Source organism: Schistocerca cancellata, chromosome 6 (assembly GCF_023864275.1).
Source record: "Schistocerca cancellata isolate TAMUIC-IGC-003103 chromosome 6, iqSchCanc2.1, whole genome shotgun sequence".
In the NCBI taxonomy this organism is placed as follows: Eukaryota; Metazoa; Arthropoda; class Insecta; order Orthoptera; family Acrididae; genus Schistocerca; species Schistocerca cancellata.
The window spans coordinates 152135880-152159544 of record NC_064631.1 but is presented as its reverse complement, the minus strand read 5'-3'; the positions used below and the strand labels follow the sequence as shown (position 1 = coordinate 152159544).

The window sequence follows — 23665 nt, the reverse complement described above, 5'->3', positions numbered from 1 at the left end:
AAAATTATGGAACATTTGTAACATCGATGGAGTGTTGGAGTGAAATGCAGTTGGCATCCCTGCAGGTACCTATATTTAATGTTTAACTGCTGGAAGTTTCATTGTTGTATGTCTGTTAGTTATTGTTCTGTACTGTACTGAGTAGAATGTTTTGCACACACTTTGTGAAATTCGAGATGGCAGAGTTAGAGGAGTAACATGTCTGCATTAAATTTTACATGAAACTCAAGAAAATCTTTACAGAGTCACATCAAATGATACGAGAAGCCTATGGTGATGAGTGCTTAAGCTGTATTTGGTGTTATGAATGGTTCACATGGTTTAAAAGTGGCCGAACGGAAGTTAAAGATGACCCTCGTTCAAAACGCCCTTTAACACCTACGGACAACGCTCATGTCAGGAACACCAGCGAGTTGTGCATGCCAATTGAAGATTGAGACTGTCCAAGAGATTGCAGAAGAATGTAACATTTCAATTGGATCAGGTCATGCAATCCCAACACAGCATCTTGGAATGTATTGTGTTGTCGCCAAGTTCATCCCATGGCTCTTGCATCACAATTAGGCACCCACAAATTCATCCCTGTTGCTGCACAACTGTTACACAAAAAATAGAATCACTGTGCTGCTTCATTCTCCGTACTCTCCAAACATGCAGCTTTTTTTTTTTAATTTCCAAAATTGAAAACCTCATTGAAAGGACGAAGGTTTGCAATGATAAATTGTGTAGCAGAGTATTTCGAAGTAGACCATGCACAATAAGTAAAAGGTAAGCGAAGAAAAATTTTGTGGATTTTTTGAACAGACCTCGTATACTGTTACCATAGTAACAGGGATCAGCTTACATTAGGTAAGCTTCACACAATATTGTGTGAAGCTGAATTTTTGAAGGCTGCAATTGATTGTTGCAACTGGGTCAGAACAGTCAAAAATCTAACTACTTAAACCAGTGTTGTGGCATAGTGAAATGATTAGTGCATATACCTCACGTGTAAAATAGCATAGGTATGATTCTTGTCAAATGTAGCAAAACTTTATTATTGCTGAATCTAATTAAAATAATTTGATTATTATTTTTATTCAGTTAATTGGTTTAAATGTGTTTTTTTGTAATTCTTTGCCATGTATTCTCATCATCACACTGACTTTTTTATTTGCTCGTTTTTGTCTTTCTATCAATATTTTTTCATTTGGAATCTGTCTATAATACATATAGTCTACAACCAACTGCCAACGAAGACTGCTAATTGGTTCGTAGTGTGGGAGCTCAGGTAAACAGCGTGAGTATAGTTTCAAGTAACCATTGACAATGAGAAATTACAGTTTGCTTTTCAGTGCTGAAACAGAATTTTTTCTGTCTTGAGTTTGCTCGCAGAGTTGAGCTTCAGTCACTGCACACTGTTGGCCATCGTTTTCTCAGATAAATTGCACATCACAAAGTTTTGGTTAGGTTAAAACAAATTTAAATTCAGGACTACAAAAAGTGTCGTCTGCTGCAGTTCTGTCACTGGTCACTTAAAATCAGCTGTTGACAGAGCATCTCGCAATGCCAACATTGCTCCACATTACACGTTAACGGCATATGTGAAGTGACCTGCCCTGTTTCCATGCCACATATAACGGAATGGTAGCCAGCAGCCAATGTTGCAATACTGTAGTGGGAAATGACAGATGTCAACTATCAAGTAATTTTAATCGGACTAAAATCCCTAATTTCTATTGATATCCCAAATAATCAAAGTTTTGTTAATAGCTGGTGGTGTGGAGCTGACTCAATTAATTTTAGGCAGTCAATAAATACTGCATCTAACTGATTATCTGGAACCATGAATTTCAGTATGTCATGAAAAAAAAAAAAAATAAATAAAAAAAAATAAAATTACTGGAATTCACATGTCCGTTGTTTTTTTAAACCTTGCTGGTTGGCATTGTGCAGGTCAGTCTGTTTGAGATACCTCTTTATTTTTGAGCTCAGAATATGTTCTAGGATTCTATAACAGAAGGATATCAATGATACTGGGTGGCAGTTTTGTGGATTTCATCTGCCAACCTGGTAGTTGATAGGTGTGACCAGTGCTTTCTTCCAACTAATTTGTTTAAGGAACCTATGCTATATTGTGATTAAAAGACGGGTTAGCCTGGTCACAATTTATATAGAGAGAACAAAGAGGAACTCTACTGGACCTTTGACACTTTCTCAGTTTTAGCAATTTAAGCTCTTTCTCATCTCCACTAACACTAATATCTATGTCACTTGCCTTTGTAGTGGTGCGGTACTAAACTGTGGCAATACTTTTGTCTCTCTCTATATGAATATCTGAAAAGTGTGTTCAGCACTTCTGCTTTGCTACTCTCAATTTCAGTTCCAGTGTCATTTATGGATGTGTCAATACTAACTCCGGTGTCACTAACAATCTTTACATATGACAATAATTTCTTCAGTGTTTCTGAGAGGTTTTTCAATAAGACTCTGCTATGTTACTCATTGAAGGCTTCATGTATTGCCCTCTGAATTGCCAAACATATTTCATTTAACATATCTATAGTACTGTCTTTTGTTTTACACCTATTGTGCAGTAGTTGCTGCTTCTTTAGAAGTTCCTTTACTGAGACTGTATACCATGTAAGATCCTTCCCATTATGAATGACTAACAGAAGCAACTTTTTGTCTGGAAGATGAAGTTTTCTATGGCACATTTTATAACAGAAGGTAAACCAAACCGACAATTTTGTATTTGAACCTAGCCTTTCCGTTCTACCATGCATTGCTTACAAACAACAAACTGGCCTCCAATTCTTCAACTAATAACAATAATAAATCACCTTTTCATTTTAAAATTTACATTGACTATGAACACAGATGCATTTAATTTAGTTACCTGGTAAAATCATTGGAGTTTTATCTAATTAATACAACTTTCCTGATTTGATCTTGTAGTTATAATACTTTGTACAGAAAAGTGGGATACTTGGTTGTAGGACAACATTTGTCTGCTTTGACCAGTGACATAGGTTTGCTGTGCTGCGAAGTGTTGTGTGATGTCATTGCGCCGAAGTGTGTGTGTGTCTTTTGGACTGGAAGTGAAATGTTGTTGTAGAGGGCGCGGTGTGTGAAGAGGTGGCATGCTCTAGTGGTTTAATTATGTGGTGGCAGTGTATCTGTGAGATATTTTATTGTGTCATTTAGTGTGCTATAGTCATGATGGCACAAAGGAATATAATGCAAATAATGCTGTCATATAAAACTGAGTATATCATAAAATTTAAATTGTACTGTCATGTGGATAAGTAACTACTGAGTAAATGGATCAATGTTTTTATTTCAATCATAAGAGAGAGAAGTGGATAAATGTTTATTAATATACTGAACATGTAACTATTACTAATAAATACTAATGCACCTACTTTCTCCCATGATTAAATTAAAATACTGATCCATTTACCTTCTCCCATGATTTCACTAAAAAAAAAAAAAAAAAAAAAAAGGCATTGATTCACTTATCTTTTTCTGTGATTTACTTAAAAAACATTGATCTACTTACAACTGTTATTAAAAACTATTTTCTTATGAGTTTGACCGTATTGTCCTATATGACTCATCATTCATCGTGTTCATTTCCCATCATTCACTGCACATAAAAATCATTCATCATGTTCACTTCCCATCATTCACTGCGCATAAAAATACAAACTACAACATGCAACAGAAAAGCAGCAGACACCATAAGTGCACTTTCACTCTTTAGGGTGATCTACATAGGTGAACTGGAGATTGGGATACCGGTTCTGTGGTTGTGTGTGTGTGTGGGGGGGGGATTATTGGTATACTTGTCTAGGCCTGAGCTATATAGTTTAACTGGAGATTGGAATACTGTGATTTTAGATGTGTTATGTACGTTTCTAGCATTTGTAGACTTAGAGAAAGCTTTTGACAATGTTAACTGGAATACTCTCTTTCAAATTCTGAAGGTGGCAGGGGTAAAATACAGGGAGCGAAAGGCTATTTACAGTTTGTACAGAGACCAGATGGCAGTTATAAGAGTCGAGGGGCATACAAGGGAAGCAGTGGTAGGGAAAGGAGTAAGACAGGGTTGTAGCCTCTCCCCGATGTTATTCAATCTGTATATTGAGCAAGCAGTAAAGGAAACAAAAGAAAAATTCGGAGTAGGTATTAAAATTCATGGAGAAGAAGTAAAAACTTTGAGGTTCGCCGATGACATTGTAATTCTGTCAGAGACAGCAAAGGACTTGGAAGAGCAGTTGAATGGAATGGACAGTGTCTTGAAAGGAGGATATAAGATGAACATCAACAAAAGCAAAACGAGGATAATGGAATGTAGTCAAATTAAGTCGGGTGATGCTGAGGGAATTAGATTAGGAAATGAGACACTTAAAGTAGTAAAGGAGTTTTGCTATTTAGGGAGTAAAATAACCGATGATGGTCGAAGTAGAGAGGATATAAAATGTAGACTGGCAATGGCAAGGAAAGCGTTTCTCAAGAAGAGGAATTTGTTAACATCGAGTATAGATTTAAGTGTCAGGAAGTCGTTTCTGAAAGTATTTGTATGGAGTGTAGCCATGTATGGAAGTGAAACATGGACAATAACTAGTTTGGACAAGAAGAGAATAGAAGCTTTCGAAATGTGGTGCTACAGAAGAATGCTGAAGATAAGGTGGGTAGATCACGTAACTAATGAGGAGGTATTGAATAGGATTGGGGAGAAGAGAAGTTTGTGGCACAACTTGACTAGAAGAAGGGATCGGTTGGTAGGACATGTTTTGAGGCATCAAGGGATCACAAATTTAGCATTGGAGGGCAGTGTGGAGGGTAAAAATCGTAGAGGGAGACCAAGAGATGAATACACTAAGCAGATTCAGAAGGATGTAGGTTGCAGTAGATACTGGGAGATGAAGAAGCTTGCACAGGATAGGGTAGCATGGAGACCTGCATCAAACCAGTCTCAGGACTGAAGACCACAACAACAACAACATGTATGGTTTTGTCAGGTTTTAATTTTTGGCAGTTTTGAGTATTATTTTCTACGGTGTGTTGTCTCGAAAGGTGTCATCGTTTTTATTATTTAATTTTTAGTTTATTCCTGCCCGAAATCCCCTTTTTACCACAGTTGTCTCACTAATTTCAGTGGGCTTAGTTTGTGTATTTGTGCACATGTTGTCAAAGCAGACAGGAGGTATCCCAGTCTCCAGTAATCGTGAAAAGTGCATTATTGAGTATTATTTTCTACGGTGTGTTGTCTTGAAAGGTGTCATCGTTTTTATTATTTAATTTTTAGTTTATTCCTGCCCGAAATCCCCTTTTTACCACAGTTGTCTCACTAATTTCAGTGGGCTTAGTTTGTGTATTTGTGCACATGTTGTCAAAGCAGACAGGAGGTATCCCAGTCTCCAGTAATCGTGAAAAGTGCATTAAATATACACAACGGGCTACACTGCACATCTGTTACAATAAACTTTACTTTGATTTCACATTCGTTGACCTCAACAACTCTCACCGGAAATCTCACCTTCCCGCCTTATGTAGAATTCTAGTTATATCACAGATCAGTCTGTGAGCACAACCAATGTTTTAAGGGAGGGTACTATAACACACTAACTTCTACAATGTAAACACCACTTATGAATTAGGCTTTAGGCCTGTCCTGAATGCCTCCTACAAGTCAGTACAAGGAGCATGTTATGACAGAGGGAAATGATTAGCATGTCACCAATTCCTCCCCAGCAGACGAATCCTGGTGATGGTGCTACTTCTTTCTTCAAGCAGCTTCTCACTTGGCATCACAACGGCGGATTAACTCTGTTTAATATCTTCCTACCACAAAAAACCCGAGGAGGCAATGGAAATCAAACCCAAACCCATTCAGACTGAAGGCAGCATCGCTAACTATTCAGCTATGGAGGCAGTCCTCCCACTTTTATGTACAAGGTTTTTCCACAATATTTTTTCCAGTGAGACGGCTAAGTCAATAAAACACTCAGCATCTTCTGAAATAAAAGAAAAGTTAAACCACTAAATTTTGGTCCATACCACACTGATCATTATTTTGTCACTTAAGTGAAAGTTAACAACAATCTTTGCCTCCAACTTCTCAACTAAAAAGTTTTCATAGTTTGGAAAAATATTATGCAAAAAATTATTCACACTTTTTGCTCTTTCACCATCTTCTTTCTTAATTAAAAATACAACAATGATATCTGAAGAAGTGGAGAATTTATGATCTAACAAGAAGCAAGAAAGTATGCAATAATTAGCTCACTGAAGGAATGTGTCAGTCATTGAGCGGAAGTAATTTATAGAATGCACATGTAATATTTGATGGTTTACTGCCACAACAATTTGCATCTTGTAACAGCTGCAATCGAATCCTATCTATATTTCACAAAACTGGATAGGTCATATTCGCCACTAATGTTGGACCAAGTTTTGGTTAATGGTTTCGACAGTTTGATTTACATGTCAACTCATTTCATTAAATGTCAATGAAGAGAAAGACTGAAAATATTAGGCCTATGTCAAAAGAGAAATTCACACAGAAAATTTTATAATTATGAGACCCATCTGCTGGCCAGTAATTACCTCCAGGGCACAAAATATTTAGTAAGGCTAATAGACACATATATAACTACATGACAATATCCTTGCTTTCTAAACTACATGATCCTTCCTCAGACTAAGCGAGATGGAACAAATGGTTATCACATTGGACTCACTTTTGGGAGGACAGCGGCTCAAATTCCCACCTCGCTATCCAGATTTAGGTATTCCATGATGTCCCTAAATATCCTCAGGCAAATGCTGGGATGGTTTCTTTGAAAGGGCATGGCTGATTTCCTTCCACATCCTTCGTTAATACCAGCTTCAGCACAGTCTCTAATCACATAGCTGTCAACGGAACATTAAACACTAATCTCTTCCTCCCCTTCCTTCCTCAGGAAGGTGTGAGGGAAAGGTTGGGAAACATAAAAAAGAAATGGCAAATCACTGAGGATGATGATGTGAGGGTGAGAGGAAATAAAGCTGGACGGGGACATATCAGAAGAGCGCTCTGACACTTGTGTCAACAAAAGGATATGAAGGGGAAGAGGAGAACCACAAAGTACACACTCACTGACAAATAAATGAAATAAGTTCAGACCAGTATCAGCATGATGGTAAGATGGGGACTCAAAATTCTTATGCTGGAAATACCTCAGGTGGAATAAATAGTTATTGTCATTATCTGCTATTTGGCATAATTTCAAACTTATAGGCCTATTTTTGAAATACACATAACTATAGTATGCATATCATTAAATTTCTTTTTTCTAATACAAAAATGAAAACTGAAAGGAAGAGTGTTTTCTACTGTGATCAAATGATCTTTTTTCATTCTCAAATCAAGTACTACATCAGTTTAGCATAACTGGAAAATATTATTAAAACTGACTCTCAGTCACACTTTCCCTTCAGAGTAATTATTTATCTACCAATATATGTACTTATGTGTTATGTCTTTACCATGAGGTGGTTTGTACTCTTTTCCTAGAATCCACACACTTTCTTTTGTCTGTGGTATGTCATCTGGATCCAAATGTGACGCATCATGAGTGAGGTATGCTTCTAACATCATATCCATGATTGGTATGTTTTTGGTAAGACAATGTCACTATTTCACTCCAGATCATCAGCCTATGACATGAAAATAAAATATGGTACCAGTAAGTGAAAGAAATGTTAAGTCTCTTTCTATTAAAGTACAGCCTGTCAAAAATTTCCAGTAATCAAATGGCAGCAGAGAAAATAGCTCCATGTATAAAAGTATGGCAAAACATCTTAAAACTATGCAGTATAAGAAATAATAGCCGTATTTGGACCTTTAACAGAGAAATTAATCTCATGAAAAATGCTTTGGTCAAGCTGTCACGCCCCTTTTAAAGTTAAACCACACAAAACAAAAACCATTGACATTTGCAACTGAAAATATCTTTACGGTTGTAAATGCTGATTGTTGTACTGAACTGCCGTGAAATGTTAGTAAGCCCTGTTCACTACTGGCATTTAATGTACAAAGAAAACGCGCACGAAAGGAAATTAGACCTGTTGCGTTTCATTAACAATTACGTAAAAATCTTAATACGCTGCAGATTCCTGAAACTACCTTTATGCGGAAAACTGCTATTTCATGGAACGCAAACCGTCTCCTCAAGCATTCAAATAATGGACAACACTGTCTTTCAGCGTCTTTCAACGCTATCATGAAACTAGGCTATTACTAAAGGCTGTGTCTGAACAATGAATCCTGGTGCCTCCTAGCCTTTAATACAATGTAACCGATTCCGCTAGAGTGTCTCTTGTTACGTTTAACAATAGATGTCGCGGACCCGTTTTCGAAACATTTATGTAACTATATGTCATATGAGGCGGATTTATGTTTACGTCTTCGAACTGTCAATTTCAAATTTCAGAGTTCCATTTAAATTGAAGTTCTCGTGTGGAAACGACATCGCACTGGTTACAACAGAAATCATAGACATTTATTTTCTTTTGTTCACTGGTTTGTATTACCTTGTAAACAATTTCGCCGATCAGTATAAAAGCAATAATATATTTATGTCTTTGCATTACACGGCACATCCTATCCCAGCAAAGGTGCTTACTGCCTCCGTCAGACGATTGTCGATCCTGAGTATTGATATCGACCCGACATTCGCGATTTCGGGAGTAACCGAAACATATAAATTAAAGAGAAGTGTTAGCTATCACTTTTATCAGGATTATAATCTTAATGGGAAAAAGGCATGAAATTACATGAATCTGAATAATAGAAGACAGAAGGCATGTAGTGCAACAGAAGACACTGAGAACCCACAAACGTAATAAATGAACACGAAGCCGTACTTGGTACGGTTAATAACTCATAACAGTGGCAAAAACCGACCTGTGATTTACCATGAGAGATAGGAGTGATCATCGCAAGAAGTTTTAGTGATCCAAAGTATAAGTGAAACCAATCCCAGGAACGAGGAAAGCCGGTTTTGTATTGTAGTTGCAGGATACCGTAAGCGGCTACCGCAACGCGTACGTAAGCCCTCCCACGTCTCGACTTACCTACCGTGTCACTGCCCTAGTAGCATTGCAATGAAACATCATACGACAGGGTTCTAATATAATTTATGTAACACTCCTTCGACTGATTTATAGAGCCGCTGGCCAGGACGTGTAGCTCTTCTTAGACAATGGAGTTTGTAGCGCTACATCACTACAATATTGTTACAACACTAACAATAGTGGACTGGCGCTAAAACAAATCTGAATAATAACATCTGTCGAGGATCTGGCAGAGATGGATACATGTTGAAAAAATGGATAGGATTCCCTCCTCACATGCTTCACCAGACATCCTTTTGGAAATCCCAACTGTCTAGAAGTGGATCTCATGCGTGTAACGAAACACCTTCGTATGAATATAAAAAAAGATTTGATTTGTGAATACACTTGTAAATCGTAAGTATTGCTGTGTGCGAAGTGGGATATTACGGTGGTAATAAGCCATCAATAGAGATGTCACACATAGATCAGGAGAATACTCTTTATTAAACAGAGCACTCGTGCAGAGCATCTATAATCCGATCCATGAACGATGGCGGTTGATGCAGGTGGAGAAACGGATGGATACTGCATTGTTGCCAGTTCCAAGCGACACTTGCGTTTGATGAAAGGGTGAATCTTGCAGATTATGTCTAACTTGCGTGTGTAGAATTTGTCGCTTACCATTACCGTCAGCCATGACAACTCGCAAAAAATATAATAACAATTCACTAAATAACTCTCTACAATCAGTTGCATTGGGTACGGCATTCACAGAGAGCGCTCAGAGGACAATGAATGCTCATTGGCTATTGGAGAATGCGTGACATAGGAGCACAGAACAAGCCTAAAGTCGACGACCAACATTTGTGACTCCAACTACAGTCAGTCACATTGTCCAGTTCGCACTGAAGTCACGTTGTGCTGTACTACAGAGCTTCCACACCACTCATGCCAAAGATATTCTGTCACTCTAGGACAAATGTCTCCACAGAACTCCCTGCCTAGAGTGTGGAGCACTGTGGGGCATGGCAACCTGTCTGTGTCGACAGGTGCAGGAGCTCCAGGCAGCACTGCTGTTTGCGGTGATGCAGGTAGGAGTGACTGCTGGGTCACGTGTGACATCTGTAGAGAGCCTAACCGGATTGTTTCTTGTGGAGCATGTGGGAGTGTACATGACCACCATTTGCATGAGGTGTCCTCAGACCATTTCTTGCAGTGGAGAAAGTACTGTGGCAGATGCTGTACACTTGGTAATGGGCATGGTATTGCGGTGGTCTTCTGTCATGACTATACCATGTTGTTGGAGGTGTGGGTGGGTTGGTTGGCTTATGCAGAGATACGGAAGCATTGCATAGCTCTTGTGGCAGCTGAAGTGTTGTGATGCATGTGTTATAGTTTGGTTGTCAAGGCGGGCATTGTTGTCATCATCCAGCAGTATCCATGCCAGTTCGAGGTGGTTAAGGGAAACAGTGGTGGGTTTCTGATTAGTCAAAGGTATGGTTTCCCTGTTTGAGCACTTTGTAGGGTCCTCAATAAGGAGGTTGCAATGTGGGACATATCGTGTCATCACACAACATCACATGGTCACAGTGGTCAAGATCTCTAAGAACAAATAACTTAAGCGATGCATGTGGTGATGGCAGAGGGATCTGTGTGTGTGGTGTATTCAATTTTTGATGTGTTGTACCAACTGTGGGACATCAACTCACTGTTGTTGAATGTGGGCAGTGTGTAATATGCGGGGACCAAGGGGCTTTCCATATATTGGTTTAGCGAGCAAAGTGAAAAGGTCCTCTTTATATGCACTCCATAAGTCTAGTAGGACCCATGGACTTGGTCCATGAGCCCCCATGGCACATGAGTAATGTGGTGGTTGTTGAAGGCAAAATGTGTTGTCCAGTCTGGAGGCTTGCATTTCCATCAGTTAATAACTGAGTGATAATGGGATCATTTGTTTGTTCTTTTGCCATGCATTTGTAGGAAGACATGAGAAATAATTGGTAATGATATTATAGGCTCTGTGCACATATTGGATGTCAGTTATGTATTGGTCACTAAGATCCAAGTGACAGAAATGTTGGGGGCTGGCATCTATGGGTTGATTGCAAATGGCATTGACCAATGGCTTATGAACTGTATGTATTGTTATGTGATAACCTTCAATGTCTTCATTTCAGTAATGAACAGCGGAATAGTCAAATGTTGATCATTTTAACTGTGAGGCCAAGAGTTACTTGGGGAAAATCAAAGTGGTTGTGGCACTCCATTAACAGTCTGTTGTAGAACTGCTTCAAATGCTGTGTCACTCTCGTCCATTGTAAGTGTCAATTTGTACATCCATTTGTGGTTGTGCCAATGTAACAGCTTGAACAAGGCAATTTTTAGTGTGGCAAAACACTTCCATCATTTCTGGGGTCAAAGGTAATTTCATTTTCCTGTGTTTCTCATTGCATTTCAAAAGCATTTGTTAGCAGGATCTGCAATTCAGCTGCCTGTCAGAGGTGTTAGCAGTAAAAGTTGAGAATTCTGAGGAATTTCTGAAGGTTGTGGTTCGTTTCCAGGTGAGGAAGGTCTTGCAACAGTGAAGTACATCCTTAATCACCACTCAAGCCCTCCTTCAGTGTGACTAGAACTAGATGCTGTGAGTGCTCATCAGTGGAACACAAGAAGATGGGTATGTGTAGCAGAAGGGGAAGCAGAATAGTAGACTGTCAGTGAACTGAGGCCAAGTCTGTGTGCATTTTTAAGCCTGTGTGGCATAAAGTGATACTCAAACACACCAATAATAATAGCAGTCTTTTGGATGTCATCGGTATTCATCACACTAAAAACTGTAGCACCTGCAAGGGCATGTGTAAGGACCTGTAAGTTTCAAATGGGGTAGATGTCATACGCTGTTCAGGAATTGAGGACCCTGCAATCATCACACAATCTGATAGAGCCATCTTTCTTGGGAACGATCTTGATTCTGGAGGTCCAGAAACTATCTGAAGGGTGAAGAGTTGCTGCTTGAAGGGATCTGTTAACTGCAGCTTTGGCAAGATGTAGATCCGCTGGGGTTAACTGTCATTGTCTATGTCTTAGTGGGGCCTGTTTGTGGTTATTGTGTGTTGCATGGTACTGTCATGAACAGCACAAGTGCATGTGCCTATGTGTGAGATGGAGAGGCCATGAGCACTGTTAACAGTTGCTGCACACTGCGGTTTACTGACCTTCGGTGGCTTTCAGGAGCTAGTGATTTTCTGTGTTGGTATGGTGTGTGCTGGAGGTGGGTGTGCCCACACACGAGAGGTGGCGCCATGTCCAGCTGCTTGTTATCTGCCATGTGGTGCTGCTTGTGTACAGCTGCTAGGGCTGTGGCGAAGGCAGTGATATGACACCAAAGATTGTCATTTTCTGTCTGGAGTGGTTGTGTCTGTGTGTTTGCAAGCAGTGTATCACTGATGTGTATGGAGAACACAATCTGAAAGTTTGATGCATTTGTGGAGAATGTTGCGAATGGGAGGGGCGGGTGGGTGGGTGGGGGTGGGGGGGGGGGGAGTGGAATGGACGCCGGCTGTGGAGGCATGGAAGAGGTGGCGATAGATTGCAGTCATTGCAGAGTGGTGAATAAGCATGGACTGGAAGTCCATTCCGTTGACTGGTTCTACCATGTTGGTAACCAGGAAGGTCCATGGATACTGGAGTTTGTCAGGCATGTGCATGGGGCATGGATTATACCGTATACACTAATGTTGAATGGCCGGCCAGAGTGACCGTGCGGTTCTAGGCTCTACAGTCTGGAACCGCGAGACCGCTAAGGTCACAGGTTCGAATCCTGCCTTGGGCATGGATGTGTGTGTTGTCCTTAGGTTAGATAGGTTTAAGTAGTTCTAAGTTCTAGGGGACTGATGACCTCAGAAGTTGAGTCCCATAGTGCTCAGAGCCACTAATGTTGAATGTGTTGGTGGCCTGGCGTGTGAGGGTGGTCGTAGGCTTGAAAGTCAGAGCGGAGAAACTCAGAACCCAACTAATGTCAGTTAGTGATATTGGTTTCATGCTTTGTGTAGGATGAACGGACATCCATGAGCAACAGCTGAGGTGGGAGAGTTTGTGTGTTAGATGTTCTGGTAGGTTGGAGGTGACTTGGTGAAGTGTCGTGGGCTGGAGCACCTATTGCGAACCATTCATAAAGTCAGGGGACCCACAAGGGTCCCAATATTGTGTACAGTGACACCGGATTGTGCATAATGCCAGAAAGGAGCATGACGTGGAGAAGGTGCGGATTGCGCGATGCTGTTGTCATGTGTAGCATTGAGCACTGGTGAGTGTTGTCACTACGCAGTAAGTTCGATCGAGTCGAAGGACAAATTTGTGCATATTTTCAGTTAATGCAGGGTCACCAATGTGGTAAGTGGGATAATACAGCATTAGTGAGCCACCAATAAAGCTGACACACTTGTATCATGAGAATACTCAAACTGGGCACTAGTGCAGCGCATCTAGTCAATTGCACTGTCCAGCTTGCATTGAAGTCACATTGCACTGTCCCAAAGAGCTTCCACAATGCTTGTACCAATGTTGTTCGGTCATTCTAGGATGAATGTCCCCTCAGCTGTGATATCAGAAAACATAAGCTGACTGTTATTTAAGAATCGAGGTGATACCTTAACAATTCAGTTGGTTTCCCAGTGGTAATCAGATTGACCACTGTTAGTGTAAAGCTTCTAAATGTAACAAGGTACATGCCGTGGGAGCAGAATATGAAACCCAAAAGTGCAGAGTTTGAATGTTTTAGAATGTTTAATCAGCAGTTTTTTATCAGTTGAATGAGTTAAAACAAGAAAAATGAAAATAATTTAAAAATTTAGGCATCCATTATAACCATGATGGAAGCTGATGATATGCTTAACCCTCACAATACCAATGGATGGGGTGGAGGGAAGGGAGAACCTTTTGTAAATATTGTAATCCAGCCATAAAGGAAACCCTGCAATCAGGCCCTGAAGACCGTGCAACAGTTGACCAACCTCTGTGTCACCCTCAGCATTCATCGTCAGATGCAGTATGGAGGGGCAGGAGGTCAGCACGCGGCACTCCCAGCCATTGTCAATGTTTCAACCATGGATCCGTTACCTCTTAAACAGGTAGCTCCTCAATAGTCATCACAAGACCAAGTGCATTTCAGTCCAGCCCTCCCACCAAGGAAAAATCCCTGGCAGTACCGGGAATCAAACCCTGGTCCCCTACATTAGTGTTTGTTGCATTGACTACTCAGCTATGAAGGTGGACAATCTAGTCATGAAGCCCTAATTTATATTTTAAAATTTTGAAGAAAATATCTATGGTGTGTATATGCAGACTGAAGTGACAAACAAAAATTTCTACATAGGCCAGCCATGCAGGTGTGCAAAGCACCTGTGCCAGGCTGGCATAGCGATTAGTGCTTCTGCCTAGTGAGCAGGAGACATGAGCTCAAATTCCAGCCTTGGTACAAATTTTTGTTTATCACTTTAGTTTGCACATGCACTTCATAGAAGTCTGAGACTTGAAAAGCTCTCTGGAACGATTTAGTTTCATTTGAAAGTACATATTGTTGTAATCATCTTATATTAGATTGCTTAATTGTTTTAATTTTCAGTTAAACTTAATCCAAAAATTAAAGCTTAATTTATACCTAACAGACACAAGTTTTCAGAATGAATGTCATATTCAATATTTTCATTTTCTGGACCCTACTTGAAGTGTGTTTGTGGTTAATAAAAGTCAACAACAATTAACAAAATTTGCATTTTTTAATTATTCTTTAGTGATGGTCATAGAGTATCCCTCTCCCTCCTCCCCCTGTTCATAGTACACATTATTGGAAATGTGTTGGTGTTGCTAAGAAATTATTAAAAAATATTTTCGTGCTCTGGACCTTTCTTGCACAACAGTAAATCTCTAAAAAGTAAATTGTGAAAAAAAGTGAAAACAATTAACAAAATTTGCATTTTTTCTAATTTTTTGTGAGGCAAATAAAGTACTTCCTCACTGGCAATATACATAATGAAAAAGGCATTAGTATTTCAAGGGTTAAGGTATGTTCAATTGGGACATTTTTATGTGCGGTACTTGATGTGTGTTTGCTGAGTCTTCTGCTGCCTGCTGTTTTTTGGAAATTTATATTATGAATCTTATTTTAAATTTCTGTAGGCTGCCTTGGCTTTAGTCTGGGTTTTTCTTTGTGCTATTACATTTGAAAAATCATGAATAAAGCACATCCAACAACATATGTTTTGTTTTTTGTATTAGTGTATTCCTTCAGTGTTAACTGTTAATAAACTAAAATAAAGTGTGTTAACTTGTTCTCCAGTACATATTAAGGCCTTTTCACAATAGCAGTCAATAAAGAATACTTTCACATTAGATCAGACTGTGTACTTAATGTAACAGTTGTTTGCCCAGTACACTATTAGTGTATGTGAATGTGTAAGGAGGTAATGACTATAAACACACAGGTATTTCTTACTGCTCTTTAAGCATGTGACCAATTATTGGTTACCAGTATCCATAGCTGCAGCAACTTTTGAGAATACTGAATCTACCAATACCATTAATCAACAATTTGTTAAAGTACAGTCTGCATAAAACACATGCCATAACAATAATTACAACTATTCATATGACATCATATTCATTGGCTTTTCCAGCTTGCAGCCATGCTGAAACCTTTCAATCTAACCTAGACCTCAGGCTATGCTGCATATCAGTACGTCAATTAAGAGTTAATATTCACATTTGTTGCATTTGGCAACTCACAATGTGGCTGCACTGCATGTGAGTCTTGTTACCACCATCTACATTACAAAAATTAAATATTTTCATTGTTTTATTTTGCCTATTTTTGCACGTGTAAGACATGGCACATGACAGTGTCATTACCATATGTGTACGATCTGACATCTGCTATCATTATGTTCAACTGACCACAAACTTCTGTATTCATTTTCCCAGTGTGGAGGAGTATATGTGTAACTTAAGAAGAACTGTATCTGCTATACAGTACACTGTCATACGCTACAGTGTAGACCAAGGATTCTGACACCAAATTCAAAGTACAAGACTTGCAAAGACTTTTAAAAATGTTAATTAATTAAAGAAACATGAATATTTTTGCCTACCATGCTCTTCAATATTTAGCAAAACATTTTTGATTTTGTAACACTTTCATGTATTTTAGTTTATACTAAGTACATTTTTCTATATAGCACATATTCTTGATAAACCGATGTTTCCAGCTACTTGGCAATAGATGGTGATTTGTTCCAGGTGATAGCCTTAAGTTTCCAGCTTGGTCATTCAACTGTTCATTTCATAATGAAAGTAGTCTACTATGCTATAACTGACACTGAGTTACACAAAGTGATGCTAACTTCACTCGAAACAGACTGTCTATATACATGACACAAGAGTTCTGGGACCTGTGGAATTTCCCCAACTGTCTGGATGCTTAAGCGAAATACACATGCAAAATTGTGCCCCCTCCACCACCACTCCCCAACCACCAATCAGTAATTCTACAATTACAATCAGACATTTTCAATAGCTCTTCTTGCACTTATTGGCACAAACAAGAAGTTCTTAGCTGTGGTCATAGGCTCATATGGCAAAAATAGTGAGGGGGGCATATATGGTCGTTCAGAGTTGGTGAACTACTGGTAACAAGAGAAAAGCTACTTTTGGGTTTTCATTTCATAATGCCCTGTTGGTGATGATTCTACTAAAGGAGTTCAAATAGTGATAGAGAAGAATAAGCCTTCCTGCCTATTCTTGCAAGGAGACTCACAAAAAATTCTGCTGTCATATCTGCAAAAGGGTTAGTTGGCTTACGTGAATTCACAGGATGCAGGTCTTCAATATTGTCTATTCATCTGGCTATGACCACATGTTAATATGGTTGCATCTGGGGTATAGTAAGCAGAACTGTTTAAAGGCTAGTGGTATAGTGTGGAGGGAAAGAAGTTCCAGGTCAAGCTGTGGGGGAAAAAACCTCTGTGACAGTCTAGATGGGTGGTAGGACCTCAGCAGATTGTTCTGCCAGCAGTGACAGTTCATGTTAGGATGCAATGATTGTTAGTAGTGGAGAAGTTGCCATTGTTGCTGAGCACCAGTTGGGTCTTACGGGCCAATCACAGCAGTCTTGGTCCTATAACATACAATGTCATCATAAAGGAGACAACTTGAGGGTCAGTGTCGTCGTAACTGCCGTCTGCTTCACGTCTGCTGTGCAGCGAGCTACCTTAATTTAAGTATTAACTGTATTTTTCTTACTTGTCACTTCTTCTTCCGTGTGTATTTGCTTTTAGGAAGCTTTAATTGTCGGGTGCTATTAATAGTGTTCCATAGATTTCGTGTTTGTTTTGAATACAGTCAGAGAGAGTCCCTCTAGTCAGCCATAGTGCCAGTAGTGTCAGTGTCGTCGTAACTGCCGTCTGCTTCATGTCTGATGTGCAGCGAGCTACCTTAATTTAAGTATTAACTGTATTTTTCTTACTTGTCACTTCTTCTTCCATGTGTATTTGCTTTTAGGAAGCTTTAATTGTCGGGTGCTATTAATAGTGTTCCATAGATTTCGTGTTTGTTTTGAATACAGTCAGAGAGAGTCCCTTTAGTCAACCATAGTGCCAGTAGTGCTAGTGTTTGTTTTCAATACAGTCCAGAGACAGGTAGTGCTATTTTCATTGTTTTCTACAAGAAGTGGCTAGCAACCACAGTTTAGTGAATAAACAGCTGCCTTTAGTGGATTAGCAGTCTAGTTAAAGGTTGATTAACTCTCTTCAGTAAATTGATTCCTTAGGATGGATAGGATGTGTGACTGCTGTGTACGGACGCAGGAGGAGCTGGCCACTGTTCGCGAACAGCTGAGTGTGTTGATGGCCGCGGTCAGCCGTCTTGAGGCTGCTGCCTCAGAGTGTAGCGGCAGTGGGGAGTCTGGTGCGTCGCAAGGTACACCCCAGGTGTTACATGCTTCACCCACTGTCCCTGCTGTCGAGACATCTTCGCGGGTACCGGGCGCGGTTGGGCCACCCTCTCCGCAAGGGGAGTGGCGGGCTCAGCGGCGTTCGCGGCGCACGAGGCAGAGGGTCAATGTAAAGGCTGGCCGTGTGGCATCGCCCACTCTGCCTGTGAGTGGACATGTGGCTGCTCCTTCAGCAAGGTCTGAGCAGGCGCATGGGGGGAGGGGTTTATTAGTTATTGGGAGCTCCAATGTTAGGCGGGTGATGGAGCCCCTTAGGGAAATAGCGGGAAGGTCGGGGAAGAAGGCCAGTGTTCACTCTGTCTGCTTGCCGGAGGTTCTCATCCAAGATGTGGAGGAGGTGGAATCAGAGCTAACTATTTGTAGTATCGTTCCCAGAACCGATCGCGGTCCTCTGGTTTGGAGCCGAGTGGAAGGCTCAGACGATTATGTGGAGATCTGGGGTGCAAATTTCTTGACCTCTGCTATCGGGTGGAGAAATGTAGGGTCCCCCTGAATAGGTCAGGCGTGCACTACACACCGGAAGCAGCTACAAGGGTAGCGGAGTACATGTGGAGTGCACATGGGGGTTTTTAAGGTTAGAGAATTCCCTCCCTAGGCCCGACAAGACGCCTCCTGAGACGCGGCAAGGTAGGAGTAGACAAAATGCAACAGGGAATAACAATATTAATGTGCTAATAGTAAACTGCAGGAGCATCTATAGAAAGGTCCCAGAACTGCTCTCATTAATAAACGATCACAACGCCCATATAGTACTAGGGACAGAAAGTTGGCTGAAACCAGACGTAAACAGTAATGAAATCCTAAACTCAGATTGGAATGTATACCGCAGAGACAGGCTGGACAGTGAAGGGGGAGGCATGTTTATAGCAATAAAAAGTGCAATAGTATCGAAGGAAATTGACGGAGATCCGAAATGTGAAATGATTTGGGTGAAGGTCACGGTTAAAGCAGGCTCAGACATGGTAATTGGATGTCTCTATAGGCTCCCTGGCTCAGCAGCTGTTGTGCTGAGCACCTGAAGGATAATTTGGAAAATATTTCGAGTAGATTTCCCCACCATGTTATAGTTCTGGGTGGAGATTTTAATTTGCCGGATATAGACTGGGAGACTAAAACGTTCATAACGGGTGGCAGGGACAAAGAATCCAGTGAATTTTTTTTAAGTGCTTTATCTGAAAACTACCTTGAGCAGTTAAACAGAGAACCGACTGGCGGCGATAACGTATTAGATCTTCTGGTGACAAACGGACCCGAACTATTTGAAACAGTTAATGCAGAACAGGGAATCAGCGATCATAAAGCGGTTACAGCATCGATGATTTCAGCCGTAAATAGAAATATTCAAAAAGGTAGGAAGATTTTTCTGTTTAGAAAAAGTGACAAAAAGCGGATTTCAGAGTACCTGTTGGCTAAACACAAAAGTTTTGTCTCAAGTACAGATAGTGTTGAGGATCAGTGGACAAAGTTCAAAACCATCGTACATTATGCGTTAGATGAGTATGTGCCAAGCAAGATCATAAGAGATGGAAAAGAGCCACCGTGGTACAACAACCGAGTTAGAAAACTGCTGCGGAAGCAAAGGGAACTTCACAGCAAACATAAACATAGCCAAAGCCTTGCAGACAAACAAAAATTACGCGAAGCGAAATGTAGTGTGAGGAGGGCTATGCGAGAGGCGTTCAGTGAATTCGAAAGTAATGTTCTATGTACTGACTTGGCAGAAAATCCTAAGAAATTTGGTCTTATGTCAAAGCGGTAGGTGGATCAAAAAAAATGTCCAGACACTCTGCGACCAAAATGGTACTGAAACAGAGGATGACAGACTAAAGGCCGAAATACTAAATATCTTTTTCCAAAGTTGTTTCACAGAGGAAGACTGCACTGTAGTTCCTTCTCTAGATTGTCGCACAGATGACAAAATGGTAGATATTGAAATAGATGACAGAGGGATAGAGAAACATTTAAAATCGCTCAAAAGAGGAAAGGCCTCTGGACCTGGTGGGATACCAGTTCGATTTTACACAGAGTACGCAAAGGAACTTGCCCCCCTTCTTGCAGCGGTGTACCGTAGGTCTCTAGAAGAGCGTAGCGTTCCAAAGGATTGGAAAAGGGCATAGGTCATCCCCGTTTTCAAGAAGGGACGTCGAACAGATGTGCAGAACTATAGACCTCTATCTCTAACGTCAATCAGTTGTAGAATTTTGGAACACGTATTGTGTTCGAGTATAATGACTTTTCTGGAGACTAGAAATCTACTCTTTAGGAATCAGCATGGGTTTCGAAAAAGACGGTCATGTGAAACCCAGCTCGCGCTATTCGTCCATGAGACTCAGAGGACCATAGACACGGGTTCACAGGTAGATGCCGTGTTTCTTGACTTCCGCAAGGTGTTCGATACAGTTCCCCACAGTTGTTTAATGAACAAAGTAAGAGCATATGGACTATCAGACCAATTGTGTGATTGGATTGAGGAGTTCGTAGATAACAGGACGCAACATGTCATTCTCAATGGAGAGAAGTCTTCCGAAGTAAGAGTGATTTCAGGTGTGCTGCAGGGGAGTGTCATAGGACCGTTGCTATTCACAATATACATAAATGACCTGGTGGATGACATTGGAAGTTCACTGAGGCTTTTTGCAGATGATGCTGTGGTGTATCAAGAGGTTGTAACAATGGAAAACTGTACTGAAATGCAGGAGGATCTACAGCGAATTGACGCATGGTGCAGGGAATGGCAATTGAATCTCAATGTAGACAAGTGTAATGTGCTGCGAATACACAGAAAGATAGATCCTTTATCATTTAGCTACAAAATAGCAGGTCAGCAACTGGAAGCAGTTAATACCATAAATTATCTGGGAGTACGCATTAGGAGTGATTTAAAATGGAATGATTATATAATGTTGATCGTCGGTAAAGCAGATGCCAGACTGAGATTCATTGGAAGAATCCTAAGGAAATGCAATCCGAAAACAAAGGAAGTAGGTTACAGTACGCTTGTTCGCCCACTGCTTGAATACTGCTCAGCAGTGTGGGATCCATACCAGATAGGGTTGATAGAAGATATAGAGAAGATCCAACGGAGAGCAGCGCGCTTCGTTACAGGATCATTTAGTAATCACAAAAGCGTTACGGAGATGATAGATAAACTCCACTGGAAGACTCTGCAGGAGAGATGCTCAGTAGCTCGGTACGGGCTTTTGTTAAAGTTTCGAGAACATACCTTCACCGAAGAGTCAAGCAGTATATTGCTCCCTCCTACGTATATCTCGCGAAGAGACCATGAGGATAAAATCAGAGAGATTAGAGCCCACATAGAGGCATAACGACAATCCTTCTTTCCACGAACAATACGAGACTGGAATAGAAGGAGGAACCGATAGAGGTACTCAAGGTACCCTCCGCCACACACCGTCAGGTGGCTTGCGGAGTATGGATGTAGATGTAGATGTAAAATCAGCCCCTTGGTTTAAATTATCATTTAAAGTTTGTTGGTGATTTACATGCTGTCAGTTTTCTTGTGATAGTCCGATTCTGGTTTTTATATCTGTTGCTGGCAGAGCCAGACTATATTGCTGAGAGGTAGGGACTCACCATCATCATCCTTGTATTGTTTTGTTCTTAAGCTTGAGTGTGCTGGAGCTGCATGTACAATTAGAGGCCTAATAAGAGTTATGTACATGGGCCGAGCTAACCTCTTATTTAGAGAACTTTGTCTGGTACACTTGGACATGATGGTTTGTGGTTTGCACCTTGCAATACACCTTGTAATTTACCACTCCCCCCCCCCCCCCTCACAAAGTTGTTTGCATTTTAGCCAGGCACCGAGGTACCTGTCATTCCCATGGAAATGTACCAGGGTTGTATGTTTATCTATCTATCTGCTTCCCTAGGACCATGTGAGCCACAATTACTTGTTCATGGAGTGAACTGGTACATAAATTACAAAATACTGATAAAAATGTATGAGCAATAGAATTAATAAAACACAAACAAAATTAAGGGAAGTATGTGAATAAATAACACACTACAGAGAAAAGTTCTCAACTTTCGTGAGGAATTCCTATACAGAATAAAATATCCTCAACTTGGATTTGAGTTGGGGTTGCCACCTAGCCTCACTTTCTAGGAACTGCCCCTCCTTTTCTATAACCATCCCATGTGCCTGCACGACTATGATCAGAACCATCAAGTGCTCCTTTTCTAGTTTAGTCAAACAATGGAAAATCCTGGATGGAATGTAACAATATCATGAGAAGGAAAGTTGCTACTCACCATATAGCAGAGATGTTGAGATGCAGATAGGCACAACCAAAAGAATTTCATACATAAAGCTTTCGGCCAATGGCCTTTGTCAACAATAGACACACATACATACACACACTCATGCAAATGCAATTTACACGCATGACTGCAGTCTCAGGTAACTGGACCCACTTTACGAGCAGCAGCACCAGTGCATGATGGGAGTGGCGACTGGGTGGGGGAAAGGAGGAGGCTGGGGTGGGGAGGGGGCAGACAGTGAAGTGCTGCAGGTTGGGCGGTGGGCAGCGAAGTGGTGGAAAGGGGGGGAGGAAGTAGCAGAAAAGGAGAGAAATAGAGAAAAATAAACAAAAAATAATAAAATAAAATAAAAAAAGACTGGGTGTGGTGGTGGAATGATGGTTGAACGATCCATATGGCACAGGCTGTGAAGCAGTCATTGAAATGAAGGATATCGTTTGGCAGCATGTTCAGCAACAGGATGGTCCACTTGTTTCTTGGCCACAGTTTGTCGGTGACCATTCATGCGGACAGACAGCTTGTTGCTTGTCATGCCTACATAGACTGCAGCACAGCAGTTGCAGCTTAGCTCCTAGGTCACATGACTGGTTTCACAGGTAGCTCTGCCTTTGGGGATTGGGAGCAGGGATTGCGTAAGGATGGATGAGTACTTTGTGTAGTTTGGTGGATGGCAGAATACCACTGTGGGAGGGCTGGGAAGGATAGTGGGCAGGACTTTTCTCATTTAAGGGCACAATGAGAAGTAATCGAAACCATGGCAGAGAATGTAATTCAGTTGCTTCAGTCTTGGGTGGTACTGAGTTAGAGGGGAATGCTCCTCTGTGGCCAGACAGTGGGGCTTTGGGTGGTGGTGGGAGACTGGAAAGATACTAACTACCAGCAATACCTCCAGTTTCTACAGCTGCCACTGTGGCGTCGGGGTCTACTTAGCGTTGACACGACTCGGAGGTGATGGTTGTCCCAGTCGGTATGACGTGGAATGGCATCCATTAATCATGATAACGCCACCCTGTAACTAGTAGAAAAACACAAATTCCTCACGTGGTTTGGTTATATTTCAGATTCCATCTTTCGTGATTAATGTCAATATTTCGGTAGAGGAGCGCATCAGAATGTGTAGCCGCTCTTGCTTCTTCACTAATAAAAATGGCATTGCACCCCTTGATGATGCAACAACTCACTTGACCCGAAATTGTGCCCAACAGTTGTCTTTTGTTGTTAGAACGCGACAGACTTTTTGATTTGCATGATCTGGCTAACTTTAGTTCTTCTCTTATTATGCCCGGTTAGATA

At 40.8% G+C, this 23665-nt stretch overlaps 1 protein-coding gene across 1 annotated transcript in view; it reads right to left on the bottom strand.

Moving 5' to 3' along the window:
* The window catches only part of LOC126190941 (cysteine protease ATG4B), an 86621-nt gene extending 77945 nt beyond the window's left edge, over positions 1 to 8676 (bottom strand). Inside the window, exons 1-2 of the mRNA XM_049931583.1 lie at positions 8563 to 8676; positions 7516 to 7686 (exon numbers count right to left, since the gene is read on the bottom strand). Of these exons, the coding sequence (XP_049787540.1) occupies positions 7516 to 7633 (118 nt within the window). The 5' untranslated portion in view covers positions 7634 to 7686; positions 8563 to 8676. The remainder of the gene's footprint in view (positions 1 to 7515; positions 7687 to 8562) is intronic.
* Positions 8677 to 23665: the final 14989 nt, after the last annotated feature.